Source organism: Balaenoptera physalus (assembly GCF_965194825.1).
Source record: "Balaenoptera physalus genome assembly, chromosome: 20".
NCBI classification, from domain to species: domain Eukaryota; kingdom Metazoa; phylum Chordata; class Mammalia; order Artiodactyla; family Balaenopteridae; genus Balaenoptera; species Balaenoptera physalus.
Window position 1 is genome coordinate 12,312,855 of NC_138901.1, and position 12,908 is coordinate 12,325,762.

Sequence of the window (12,908 nt, forward strand, 5' to 3'; positions counted from 1 at the left end):
CCCTTGCGTCGCCCCAAGGAAGCACCTGCCAGTCTCTTTAAAAGGTGTTTATTGATCATATACAAAATAAAGAAAACCTTATATATCACAAACATACACTATATACAGCAATAAATACCCGGGGCCCGGCCCAGTGCCGCCCCTCCTGGACAATAATTTAGCAATAAATACTGCACAGGGCAGGGAGGGCGCGAGGCCGCCGCCACCCAGGTCAGCCAGAGTGCTCCAGTAGGGCCCCTCCCCACCTGGATCTTCAACAACCCCCCGCCCACCCCGACAGATCCCAGCGTACCCACCCCACCTCCTGTCTTCAGCCCTAGGCAGGGCAGGCAGGGTCTGATCAACTCTGCTCCGCCCACCTCTCAGCGCCAGGAGAGCAGCAGAGCTGGACACACTGGACAGCCCTTGTCCTGCTGCCCTAATATGCCAGGAGAAGGCTTTCTGTACCCACTCCCGTTTGGTTAAAGGCTTCAGATTGAGGGGATGTGGGGAAGGGTGGGGCTGGGACATGAGGCTGTTAGAGGGGTCCCCCCTTCACAGGTCATCGGGGACGAGCTCTCCTACACTCCAGCTCAGACTGAAGGGACACCCACGTACCAAGGCTGCTGCTGCAGAGTGGGGTGGAAATGTGTGCGACTGGTCCAACAGGTACAGCACATGCTCAGGACACACAGGCCAGAGCAGGACAAGCCATCAGTCTCGAGGGCACACCCCTGCCTCTTCCCATCTGCTTCAAAACCAGGCAGCCAAAAGGAAGGTGAAAACCGGCCAGCAAGAATTATTCAGTGGCTTCTGGGGGAAAAAAATCGTTAATGTGTTGGTTCCTTTCACCAAACCACAGCCTAAAAAAGTAACTTAAAAGATCCTAGAGCGGAAACAGTGTTGCAGGCTGTGGCTTCCCAGCTGTGGACGGAAGCTTTGGCCAACCGGCCACCCCAGAGAGGGAAGTCGCAGGGACAAGATGGGGCTCGACCACCCATCCCAAAGCAGGCTGCAGCTGATCAGAGCCGTGGGCCCAGCCACCGACCATCAAGGCTGCTGCTGCTGATCAGGGTTGTGCCCAGACCTGAAGCCTGGACCAAGAGTAGAAAAGCCTCCAGGGAGGCCTGGCACCCGGCAGAAACCAGCACACCACACAGCAGCCACAACTTCTCACCTGCACAAACGCAGTGCCACCTGGAGCAGCAGCCAAGAGCCATGGGGTGGGCTCCCTGGGGCCATACTCTGGGCAGGAGCTGACCTGTTCTCAAAGGGTTCTCCTCTGAAATCTGAGTGTCCATGTTGGGATAGGGAGGAGTTGGGCAAGGGCAAGGTGTGAAGGAAGGTGCACATTATGGTTTACTTAGCGGACAAGTTTGGGAGACTTGGCCTCGGCCAAAGCCCTCAATTCGCTGTGTCAAAAAGTTGAGGAGAGAGAACACAACACGCTCACAGTAGGGAAAACGAATTAACGAGAATCAGAAAGACGCCAAACAGTCACATGTGGACACAGGATCTACTGTCAATAACGAAAGAGAAGGGGAGAAGGGGCAGAGCAGCCCCAAGAGACTGGCTTGATGGGAGCAGGATGCTCCCCCAGACCCAAGGAACAGTTGCTCCAAATCCAAAAACCTCGAAAGGAAGTATAGCTTCACTAACTCCAGAAGCGTCTGTAAACCAAACCAAGGACCTGCAATTTCTGTTCAGCACATGCCCACACTCAAACCCTCCTGTCTCTAGGTCTACAGCATGGCAGGGGTGCACAGAGATGGAGGACCACCTCCCAGCCAGGATAAAAGTGGGGACCGTACTTGGACACGGGGAGCCTGTCCCTCCCCCTGTCCAGGACAGCGCATGATCTCTCTTTAGGGATTCTTATGATGTGTTCCAACTTGCTGCTACAAGAAACATCAACTACTCTCGTCTGGACCTTAGGTAGACAGAGCCAGACTGCAGGGAGGCAAAGGAAGCCACTAAGTGATTCAGAGTCAATGGTCAAAATCTCCATTGCAGGCCAACCTGGGTACAGCCAGGAATGTCTCTGAATATCTAGGGCCAAGATCAGCCCATCAAGACAACAGAAGTTGACAGCACATCCCCCCTCCTATCCCACAGGCACACTGTAAACTCCGGGATGAAGATTCTGCTGTCCACAAGGTTAAACCCTGCCTGGCCGCACTGTTTTTTCTTTTCATTAGCCCACTTGTCTGTGCTTTTTCAGGGGTTCAGGGCCCCCAGAGAAGCCAACCAGCAACCCCAAGGAGTAGCCAAGCCCCACATGGCCAGAGCCAGGGCAGTAGCCTCTTGGGGGGCAGGCACCACAGGCAGCCCCATCACATGCCTACGAGCAGCTGCCTGAGCCAAGTCTGGGAGACTTGGCTGCCTCACCGAGTGGCAGGACGGGGAGGTGGGCTCAGCCCCGGGGAAGCACCTCCACAAGCCGAGCAGTGGATCCCTGGAAGACACAGGCCCCAAAGGGAGTTGAAAGAAGGCCCATAGCCAAGAGCTGCCAGCATGTTCAGGGGGAGATGGGGGACAGGACCTGGCCCTGGAGACCGTAGCCCTTGTCTGGCACTGGTGGAGACCCCCAGGCCCTCAGGCAAGGAGAAGGGGCTGCCCCAGGTGGGCCCCGAAACCACCTGGTTCTGCCTGGGAAGCACCGTCCCGCAGCATGGAAACAGTTCTGGGATGAGTGAGCCGCGGGCCCCTGGGGTTCCCCTGCTGAGGCCTACACAAAACCCACCGGAACAAACCCCAGATTGGTGGCTGGAGCCCAAACACATTGACTGGAGGCCAGAAGGAAGACAGTCGGGGGCAGCTTGGCCCTGGCCTGGCGGGCACCCACAGTGACTCCTTGGTCCCTGCAAGCCCCCACCCAGGGCCAGAGATGGTGGGCAAGGAAGTAGTGAGGGGGCGGGACGGGGGCCCAGGATGACCCCCAGTTTCACCTACCCTGCCACTGGATCAGCCCAAGCCTGAGACACACATGCGAAGCCAAGGGTCAGCAGAGGGGTGTGGCAGAGCCCTGCATCTGACCTCCCCGGGGCTCAGGGTGGGCGCCAAAGCAGAAGAGGCTGGGCTGGAGGCACAGACACCCCAAGCTCCACTGGAGCAGGCGCAGCCTGGCACTACAGCCCAGGCCTGACAAGCCAGCAGAAGCAAAACCACAACCAAATCCAAAAAACAAACACGGGAGAACAGACACAAGAAGTGACACCCACAGGTCAAAGGTCACCAGAAGCACCAGCACGTGACGCTGCACAAGACCTCACCAGGCACAGACAACACCACGGCACCGGCAAGAGACGGAAGCAGGAAGGGCAAAGGAGTAAGTCACTTTCGGTACAATTGCAAAAGAGATAGCAAAGAGGACGTCAGGACGCGCCTTCTGGTCGCTCACGGCTTGGCTTTTTTTTTGTCTTTTTTTTAACTAAGTTTTATAAATAACGTCTGATAACTCTGTGTATATAAAAACTAAACTCCAACAGCCACAAAGACTTGTCTGTAAGTTTACAAGAAAGGATTTTTTTTTTCTTTTTTTAAACTAGCAAAGTTTCTATTATACTTTCTTCCCTTTTCTGTTTATACGGTCAAATGTTCTCGCTTTTTTTTTTTTTTAAAAAGACAGTTTTATAAATACTCTGCAGCTTTTTTTTTCTTTAGCTTTTAAACATATAATTTAATAACTTCGTAAAAGGAACTTCTCTCTTTTAAATAAAGGGCTATGTAACCACACAAATAGGTCATGTAAACAGTGACACGGGACCCATCGCAGGACACTGGACACACCCTTCACGTACGCTCACAACCAGTGATTTGGTCTTGTTCAGTGCAACACGTCAGGTGTGAGTGCCAAGGCCCCCGGCCCACAGCCACACGACACCCCATCCCCCCAGCGCCAGACTGGTGGCCCCCCTGTCCAGGGCCCTCAGGGACAGCCTACTCTGCAGAGCAGTGCCCGTCTATGACTGCAGGTCGAGCTGAGAGTGAATTGCCCGGCCCCCAGCTAGCCTGGTGGCTGTCAGAGCCTGTGGGCCATTCTGCAGCGAGAACAGCCTCTCTCCTGCCCTGCAGCCCTCCCTGCTCAGGGACACATGTGCCCCAGAGCACCCAGTCAATCTTTCTCTCTGTCCACTCCCACAGGCCGACTCTGGACTCCAAGCCCACCTGCCCGTGGTACAAAGGGGGCGGGGGTGACCCCACGTCACCACCAAACTGACCAATCCCAACGTACAAAACACACGATGACAACGACGAGATCAAAGGGGCTCAGCCCGGCGCCCCTGGGGTGCAGGTTGTGCTTTGCAGGGAAGGGAGGAGGTAGGAGAGGAAGAAAAGAAGAGAAGAGGAGGAAGAGGAGGGAGGGAGAGGGGGACAGGGCTGCTGAATTTGCCATGCGCCTACTGGCCCCTTGCAGACCCGCCTGGGCAAGCGCGTCCCTACGACCGGGCGTCCGTCTTGGACTTTACTATCGTGATGACGCTGGTGGCGGCCACCTTGCCGGGGACGAGGGGCCCCAAGCCAGCAGCAAGGGGACCCCGAGCTGGCGCCACAGGGCTTCGGGCCACGGTCCTGGCGAAGTTCTGCAGGGCCTCGTACTTGGAGCGCAGGGCATCGAGCTCCAGCTTCATGCTGGCGTTCTCCGAGGCCAGCTTCTCCACCTCCTGCTGCAGCTCTGCCTTCTGCTTCTCCAGCTCCTCCTTCTGGGTCACCCGCTTCACACGGCAGCTGGCGGCATAGCCGCGGTTCTTGAGCGTGCGCCGGCGCTGCTTCAGCTGGATGATCTCCTCCTTGGACAGGCCCCGCAGGTGCTGGTTCAGCTCCCGCACTGACATGGTCACCAGCTCCTCATCTGTCAGGCTGGTGCCATTCTCTCCCGGCTCCCGCTTCACCTGGGGAGGGCATAGCGCACGAGGTCACAGGCCAAGTGGGGGCAGTCTGCCCCTGTGCCACCCCAGCCCTGAGACACTGCCCACCCTATCTGCTCACCTTCAAGGCCTTGTTTCCTTTATTGGGGGTCGTCATAACCCGAGGGCACAGCAAGCAGGCACTCTGTGAGACAGGGAGCGCAGGTCAGGACCCTGGAGACCTTTCCCCTCCCCAGTCCACACAGAGCCCTGAGCCCCCTTACACCCTCTGCCCACTCAGGGGAAGGCACCCAGTCCCCAGCCTCACCCCTTGCCTGCCCATTCCCCTGATACCTGGCCTCAAGGACCGCCCTTCAGCCTCGCCTCTCCCAAGCTGGGCTGCTCCCTGTCCGCCCTGCCCCTAGGGAACCAGGGGGGAGACCAGGAGGGTCTGATGGGGGAAGGGGAACTGAAGGACTATTAGGGAGGCAGAGGCAAGAAAAGGGGCCAGGGGAGAGATTAGAAGGATGAGGGAGGGGCCAGCCTAGAAGGAAGCCAGGAGCTTTAAAAATAACCCCAGTGCGCCCCAGAGCACGGCTGTTCCGTTCCCGCGAGTCATGCTGACTCAGCACATCGCTCCCGCTCTCTCACCAGCCTGGCACTCCCCAAGGCCGCCCGCCAACACAGCTCCAGGGGACTGGCAGCAGCAAGCTGCTGGGGCAACGAAGGCCAGCCTGGCCAACAGCAGGTGAGGCCCGGGGCCAGCGCCCCTGTGAGTGTGTACTCTAGGGCTCTACCTCCCCTAAGCTGGCCTGGGGCAAAGCCCTGCTCCCATGAAGGCTCACTGGGTGTCCCCACTGGGGACTCGGGCAGAGGGGAGGATGCAGGAGAGTGCCAATTCTCCCAGACTGCTCACTTTGAAGAGCAGCAAACGGAGCTGTCCAACCAGCTCTGACTCTGTCTTTAACACTGGTGGGAGTTCCCCAGACCTACTGGTGGCAGACACTCCAGCCGGAGAAGCCGGGCCCTGGGCCCCTTCGCCCTCTCTGTCCACCTCTGCTGCTGATGGAGTAACCATCCTGTGGCTTTGGGTTGCAGCCTTTTGTACTCTGCCCCACCCCATCCAGGGTATTGCACAAGAGTGCCCACAATCGACCCCCCAGCGGCCTGCTCAGCCCTCTCTGGCCACTGACTACTCTCTGGCTCCCTGCTCAGGGTCCGCACCCACAGGGCAAGGAACAAAAACCAGAGGCCCCCCTCCCACCCACTTGGTCATCTTTTCCGCAGCCCTGCCAAGGACATTTTTACCCACCTAGTCCTGGGATTCCTGGCTCAGCTGGACCCCCTCTGCCCCCCCAACTCCCTCCATGACCTTCCAGGTTAGATGCAGGGAGGGAAACGGAGGCCTAACAAGCACTGTGGTGCGCTCCTGGAGAAGCTACAAGCACTCAGGCAATTTGGGGCTGCGGGGTCTTCTCAGCCCTATCAGGTCACTAAAGTATGGCTGGGGAGGTGGAGGCAAACACTCACTCAGGGTAGAAACCCCTCCTCACCCAGCCCTGTACCAGGATGCGAGGCTGCAGGCAAGGGGGCCAGAGACGCCTCCCCACAGCCATGCCCCGAGGCTCCGGCCCTACTGTTCTTCCAGAGCAGAGGATGGGGCAGAGGAGCTGGAGGCCAGAAGGTCCTCAGGGCCCCACGCCTACCCCGGGAGTCAAGTCCTCAAGGCAGAGCTGGAGGAGCTCCCCCAACCTCAGGTCCAGGTACAGTGTCACTGCACTGGTCCTGCCACTGTCAGTCCAAAGGAAAAGCCCTGGCACCAGCTTTTCCCACCCGCCATCCTCCCTCCACCCCACGAATGCTGAGCACACGGTGACTTCCTGAAGAGATCACACAGAAAAGTGCCGAGCGTGGCGGCCGGGAGCTGAAAAGTGCCTCCTCGGCAGATTTCACCCTCCACAGAAGCCCTGAACTCAGCACATCACAAGTGAAGCCAATCGCCTCCTAATCAAAGGTGTGCTTGTGCTCAGGTGGGGGAGGGGTGGGTCTCAGCAAAGCCCATGCTTCCAGCTTCCTGGCCTTGTCTCCACTACCTGGGGACACACACTGATGGGACAGAGACAGCTTTTGGGCATGGGCTGGGATTGATGGCTCAGGGCACCTCTAGAAACCAGAGGGAGGGGATCCCAGAGACCGGATCAAGGAGAACCCTCAGCCCTCCTCCCGCCTCTGCTCCCCCTGAGGCTGAGCACATTTTGTGGAGAAGGCATGGGTGGTTCCAAGGGCACCGATCCACCAAGGTACCCAGGGCCACCCACTCAAGGTGAGAGCCAGCCGGAAAGGGGAAAGAACTCCATCCCCTTCCCCTGGGCCCAAACTCCAGGGCATGGACAGTAGACAAGAGCCCAGCCCGCCCCTGCTCCTTCTCCTGTCCTGCAAACCCCAGTGGCCAAACCTCCCAAGCCAAGGCAGATGTGGCCTTGGTCACTCTGGCACCCCCACCTAGCCCGCTACACTCCCACCCTGCCCTTTAGACCCACCTCCTCCAGAAGCCCTCTGAAAAAAGTCTAAAACTTAATTTCCACCAAAGCATAAGTAGCTGAGAAGATTTGAAGAAACATCCCTCCAGGAATCTGCATTTTCCTGGGGCATAAAATTCCAGCCGAAAGATCAGCTGAAGTGTTAAAACATCTAGCATCTATAAGCTCAGGAATGGGGGAGAGGGAAGGGAATGCCTGAGGACAAACTACAAGGTCAGCCTTACCTAGCCATGAACGCATGGGCAAGAAGGGTCAGCCTGGTCTAGACGAAACACTCCCCCACCCCTGAAGACCAGGAACCATTCACACACCCAGGAAAAGTGGCTCAAGCCACACCACCCTGAGGCTGTCACTCCCCAGGATTCCCTACCACCTGGCCTGACACCCATCAGGGCCACGTTCTTTGCTAACCTGCACAATATTGCGCCCCAACCTCAAGTGGAACAACTTTGGGGTGATTGGGATTCTTCAACCCATGCTATCCACACCAGTCCACCTGCTGGGCACCCTCAAAGTTACCACCACCCGCAGTCTCAACCCGGACCCCAAGGCCAGGTTGCGAAGAGAGCCACAGCCTGCTCACCAGACACCTCGCTCCCCTGATCAGAGTCTAAGTCCTGCTGCCTCCTCTCATTTGCAATTGCCTGGTAGAGCTGCGCCTACTCGCCCTCTGCGCTGTCCACTGTCACCCAGGACTCTAGTACAGGCACCCCTCCTTCTCCCACTGCCTCAGCCTCTTCCCACCGGGAGACTTCCCAGCCTGGCCAACCAGACCAGTCATAGGGAAAGCCTACTTCCCAGCCCGCAAGCACGGCCCCCCTAAGCTCCTCCCCTCTTCTCACTCAGAACTATTTCCCAGTTTGGGGAGCTGTCCCAGAGGCGGGTCAGGGACCAGCAGCCTGAGAAGAGCCTGCCTGGGAGGGGATGGACAGGCCAGAGGCTTCACCCTCTACCCCGGGATAACCTGCACCGTGACCTCTCCATTTACTCCTCACCCACCCTACCCTAAACTCCCATATCAGCCCAAACTTAAGCAGGCGCCCCAGCCCGGGGCCTGGCCCCTTCTCACTCCCCACGGTTTCCCTCTTACCCCTGTTTCCCGGCCTCTCAGGCCCCTAGCTCTAATCCCCCCCAGGCATCAGGACGAGCATCGAGTGACCTCATGCTGATGACTCAGCAAGTCTCCTTCTGGGCTCTGGCAAGCGTGTGACGGAGCGAAGCCGGAGCGGGCAGGGTCTTCCCAGCCCCCCCCCCCCACGTGCCGCTTCCTTCCCCTAGCCAGCCGAGGACCCCGCGCCTGGGAGGCGTTGACACAGACACCTGATGAATCAGCAGCTCAGGCTGGGGCCGCCGAGCTCTTCCACGGAGCCCTGGGCGCCCCGCTCGACCCCACCCTTTCCTCCCGCCACCCCGGCCGTCCCTCCCTCCAGGACTCCCCGGCTTCACCGAACAAGACCAGCGCACGCCCCGCCCCGCCCCTGCGGGCCCGCGCGCCCACGCCAGCACCCCCGGCGGAGGGACCAGGAGCCGCTCCGGACCGGTGGGGAAATCGAGGCATGGGCCGCCAGCAGGGCACAGGGCAGACCCAAAGCCCGGAGCACCCGGACCACGCCACCACAGGCCGCCGGAAGGAGCAGCGGCCCCGCGAGCACTCGCCCCCGGACCGGAGCACCCACCCGCCCCCCTCTCGGCCCCGGCCCCCGGCCCCGGCCCCGGCCCCGGCCCGGCCGCCGCCGCACTCACCCACCACACTGCGGGCCCGGCGGGCCGAGGCCGGGGCGGGGCGGGGCGGGCGCTCCGAGGCCGCGCGGGGCTGGCCGCGCGGGGGCTCCGGGCCCAGAGTGGGGGCTCGCCGCCTGCGCGGGCCGGGCCGAGCGCGCTGGGAAGGCCGGGCCGGACCAGGCTTGGGGCTCCGGATCCTCCGCCGCCGCCGCCGCCGCCGCCGCCGCTCCACAGACGTCACATGATGTTTGGTCACGTGGGCTCCATTCATGAAGCGGCGACGCGACCGGCTGGGGCTTAAAGGGGAAGGCGCGGCGGCGGCGGCGGCGGGGGCGGGGCACGCCCGCACTGCGCCTGCGCGCCCGGGCGCCGTCGCCCGGGCAACGCAAGCCGCGCCCGGTGGGTGAGGTCTCGCGGGACTGGCCCGGGCGCGCGCTCCCGACCGGCCCCGCCCCCTTCGAGGCGGGGCCTGGTGATCTGCCCAAATGCTCTCCTGAGCTTTCTGTGTAGACGTTTCAAAGGCCACGTGTCCAGGGTGCAGGTGCGGACCCGACGTCCCCACGCATTATGGAGAAGATTCTCATGGTGTTTCTGATGCCGCCTGTCAGACTGCATGCACTGCCTCCGTAACTGGAGCGGGTCTCATCCCTGCCAGGAACAGTGGCCTGGCACATAGGAGACCCATATGCTCCCGGAGGTGAAGGGCTTGTCCAGGATTCAAAACTTAGGTCTGCTCAAGGCCGCCTCCAAGATCCTCTGTGTAGTGTGGTCTGTCTTCACGCAACATCCCGAGAGCTCACATGAGTGACAAGGACTCAGGCGGTTCCTGGAACGAGTCCGGCTCAGGGTGGGTGTGGGGTAAACATCTGTTGAATTAATAGTTGATGTAGGAATTGCACCTTTCCTTCCCTGTTTCATCAGCATCTGCCTGGAACTCAGGTCACTGGTCCATGTCTGCTCCTGCACTCTCTGTAAGGAGTTCTCACTGCTGTTCAAAATTCCCAGAGAAAGAGGTGACGAAAGGAAGAAGGGACATTGAAGGGATCCAATTTCTCCTTTGACTTACCTTCTCAAGTGTAAAGCCAGGAAGGGTGACCTACCCTGCCAGGCAGGTCAGTAGAAATCAGGTGAGCTGAAAGAGGGATGAGTGAGGGACAGGCTGCTGGGTCCTCAAAGGGATTCAGTGCCACTGAATTAATGATGGAGGCCAACCCAGGAGGCCCCCAGAGCCAGGGGACATCAAGGTGTCAGCAGCTCTCCCTGCCAGACTCCAGTAGCTTCCCTCTGAACCCCACAGCACCTTGTCACCTTCTGCTTTGCAGGGTTGCATGTGGTTGTCTTATCATCCTATGCTCTTTAAGTGCAGGGCATGTCCCGCTGCACTGGGTGAAGCCCGAGTCTCGCAGACTATAGGGCCTTAATAAGCCCAGGGCAAGACTTCTAAAGCCCTCAACTTTTAATGTACTAAATCACAAAGACCTGCCCCTGAGGCCAAGAAAGAGGTCCTTTTGGACCTCTAGCATCCTCACCACCAGCTGCCGGCTCCTTCTGGCCTGCTCTGCTCAGGTCTGTGCTCACACTTGCAGGGGTTTCCCCAGGTGTCAGTCCCTGCAGAACACCAGAGACACCTCATAGCTTTCTCCCTGCATCACACCCCTTCTCAGGCCCATGTGGCTCTGCCCCACTTCCCCACATCTGGCCTTTGGTGGTTGGGACCAAGGCTCACATTCCTGCCTGCTGAAACCCAGTGTGTTTTTCACAGGGTGGCGCAAAGCCCGCCGCAAAGCTCGTCTGGACTCCTGTGCCTCCTCCCAGGCTGTGACGTGTGATTCTTCACTTTAGAGCCACCTGCTGGCTTCCTCCAGACCCCAGACCCAGGGCACATGTGGGAGCAGCATGCCCCCCTTGTCTTTTTTTTTTTTTTTTTTAATAAATTTATTATTTATTTTTGGCTGTGTTGGGTCTTGGTTTCTGTGCTAGGGCTTTCTCCAGTTGCGGCGAGTGGGGGCCACTCTTCATCGCGGTGCGCGGGCCTCTCACTGTCGCGGCCTCTTTTGTTGCGGAGCACAAGCTCCAGACGCGCAGGCTCAGTAGTTGTGGCTCACAGGCCTAGCCGCTCTGCGGCATGTGGGATCTTCCCAGACCAGGGCTCGAACCCGTGTGCCCTGCATTGGCAGGCGATTCCTAACCACTGCGCCACCAGGGAAGCCCCCCCCCCTTGTCTTATTGGTCAACACCTGCCACACACAGCAGGCACTCAACCAGTGAGACTGGCCTTGACTTAAGGGAACAGTTAGGGGGAAGCTTTGGTCCTGGGCAGATGTGTGGCCTTTGGGACAATCTCTGCTGGGACATCTTTTCCCCAGAGGGAGGGTGCCAGGGTCTCCCTGCACTGCCAAGTACTTTGCCAGGGGAGGCCCACAGCCCACCTCATGCAGCTTCTACCCACCAGCATGGTGGCCTGTGCCAGGGGCTTATGCCTTAGGAGGGCCCTGTAGGGACTCTAGGCCCCGTGAGGGCCTTGGGCAGTCCGTACATGGGGTGTGACCTGGACTCTGGAGGCCACCCTGGCAGGGACAAGGGTATGTGGTCTTGCCCCTCACTTGCTCTGTTTTTCGTCTCCTGTAGATTTGGAAGGCCGGGTCCTTGTCCGCAGAGTGCTCCCTCCACCTACCCCACTTGCATCAGGCCTTGGTTCTAAGTGGGCCCAGGGGAAGGAAATGAACTGGAGTTGAGACCTTGCAATGTAGTTCCTGGAAAACCTCTGCCCAGGGGCTCTCCTGGTCTCCTCCCCTGCCCCTCCTGGGACCCATTGCTTCACCTGGGTGCCCCCTGCCAACACCCTACAGTCACCCAGCCCCGCTCCTCTGATATACTCACCCCGGTGTGTGTGTGTGTCTTACTGTTTCTATGTTCAGTAACTGTTGATCAAACAAATGTGAGCCCTCCTGGCCCCATAAACGGTTCTGACCCTCAGCAGCTCCTTTGATCTTGTGGGCCTCCTGTGATGGTTAATTTTACATCAACCTGACTGGGCCATGGGGTGACCAGATATTATTCTGTTTCTGTGAGGGTGTTTTTACATGAAATTAACATGTAAATCAGTAGACTTCAACATTAGACCAAATTAACATTTTAACCGATAAAGCAGATTGCCCTCCATACGTGGGTGGGCATCACTCAAGCAGTTGAAGGCCTGAATAGAACAAAAGACCAACCCTCTGCAGAGTAAGACAGAATTCTCCATCAGTCTGCCTTCAGACATCACCTGCAACATCAGCTCTCCTTGCCTGATGGCCTTTGAATCGAAATATTGGCTCTCTCCAGGTCTCCAGCCTGCCTGCTAGCCTCCATTAATTGTGTGAGCCAACTCCTTATAAAAAATCTCTTTGTTTCTATATTCCCTGTTTTATATATATAAGCCATCTCCTACTGGTTGTTTCTCTGAAGAACCCTAATACACCTTCCTAGGAAGCTTCTTCCTCACCTGCCCTTGGCCTCACCTGGGTGAGGTGGGGAGACATCTGCCCCCACCAAAGCAGGAGGCACAGAGGGTGCTGAGGCTGATGCCCCTCCCACAGCAGGGCCTGCCAAGCCCAGCCTACAGTGCCAGCTTCCAGTCATGCCTCTAGTGACTGAGGCCCCAGAAGCCCCCTCCCCCTCTGCTCATTGGAGACTCAGCCCCACCAGCCAGACTGGCTGCCTTGGAATGCAGGGCTCTGGGCCTGTGGGCTGCTGGCTCAGCCTTCAATGTTACATTGGACAGCAACGACCCTCTGGCACAGGTCTGGGCCTCCCTCCACAGGCGGTGACAAAGTTA

At 58.7% G+C, this 12,908-nt stretch overlaps 1 protein-coding gene across 5 annotated transcripts; it reads right to left on the reverse strand.

Annotated features, from left to right (window-relative positions):
- Positions 1–32: 32 nt before the first annotated feature.
- MAFG (MAF bZIP transcription factor G) lies at positions 33–9,368 on the reverse strand. Of its 5 annotated transcripts, none has more exons than XM_082442184.1 (3): positions 9,114–9,368; positions 4,969–5,031; positions 33–4,871 (listed from the first exon to the last, which is right to left on the reverse strand). In XM_082442184.1, the coding sequence occupies exons 1-3, from the start codon at positions 9,357–9,359 to the stop codon at positions 4,419–4,421; spliced, it is 762 nt and encodes a 253-aa protein (XP_082298310.1). In that variant the 5' UTR covers positions 9,360–9,368; the 3' UTR covers positions 33–4,418. The 5 variants fall into 5 exon arrangements, with proteins under 5 accessions (XP_082298310.1, XP_082298311.1, XP_082298314.1 ...); XM_082442185.1 differs by having other exon boundaries at positions 9,110–9,244; XM_082442188.1 differs by lacking the exon at positions 9,114–9,368 and adding an exon at positions 8,457–8,475.
- Positions 9,369–12,908: the final 3,540 nt, after the last annotated feature.

What these genes read in the sequence shown, in the direction of transcription:
- MAFG (XM_082442184.1), bottom strand. Translation starts at nt 9,359, where the DNA reads ATGAATGGAGCCCACGTGACCAAACATCATGTGACGTCTGTGGAGCGG. An exon ending in CCCGCCGGGCCCGCAGTGTG is followed by an intron (nt 5,032 to 9,113) that starts GTGGGTGAGTGC and finishes CCTGTCTCACAG; the next exon opens with AGTGCCTGCTTGCTGTGCCC. An exon ending in AAGGAAACAAGGCCTTGAAG is followed by an intron (nt 4,872 to 4,968) that starts GTGAGCAGATAG and finishes TGCCCTCCCCAG; the next exon opens with GTGAAGCGGGAGCCGGGAGA.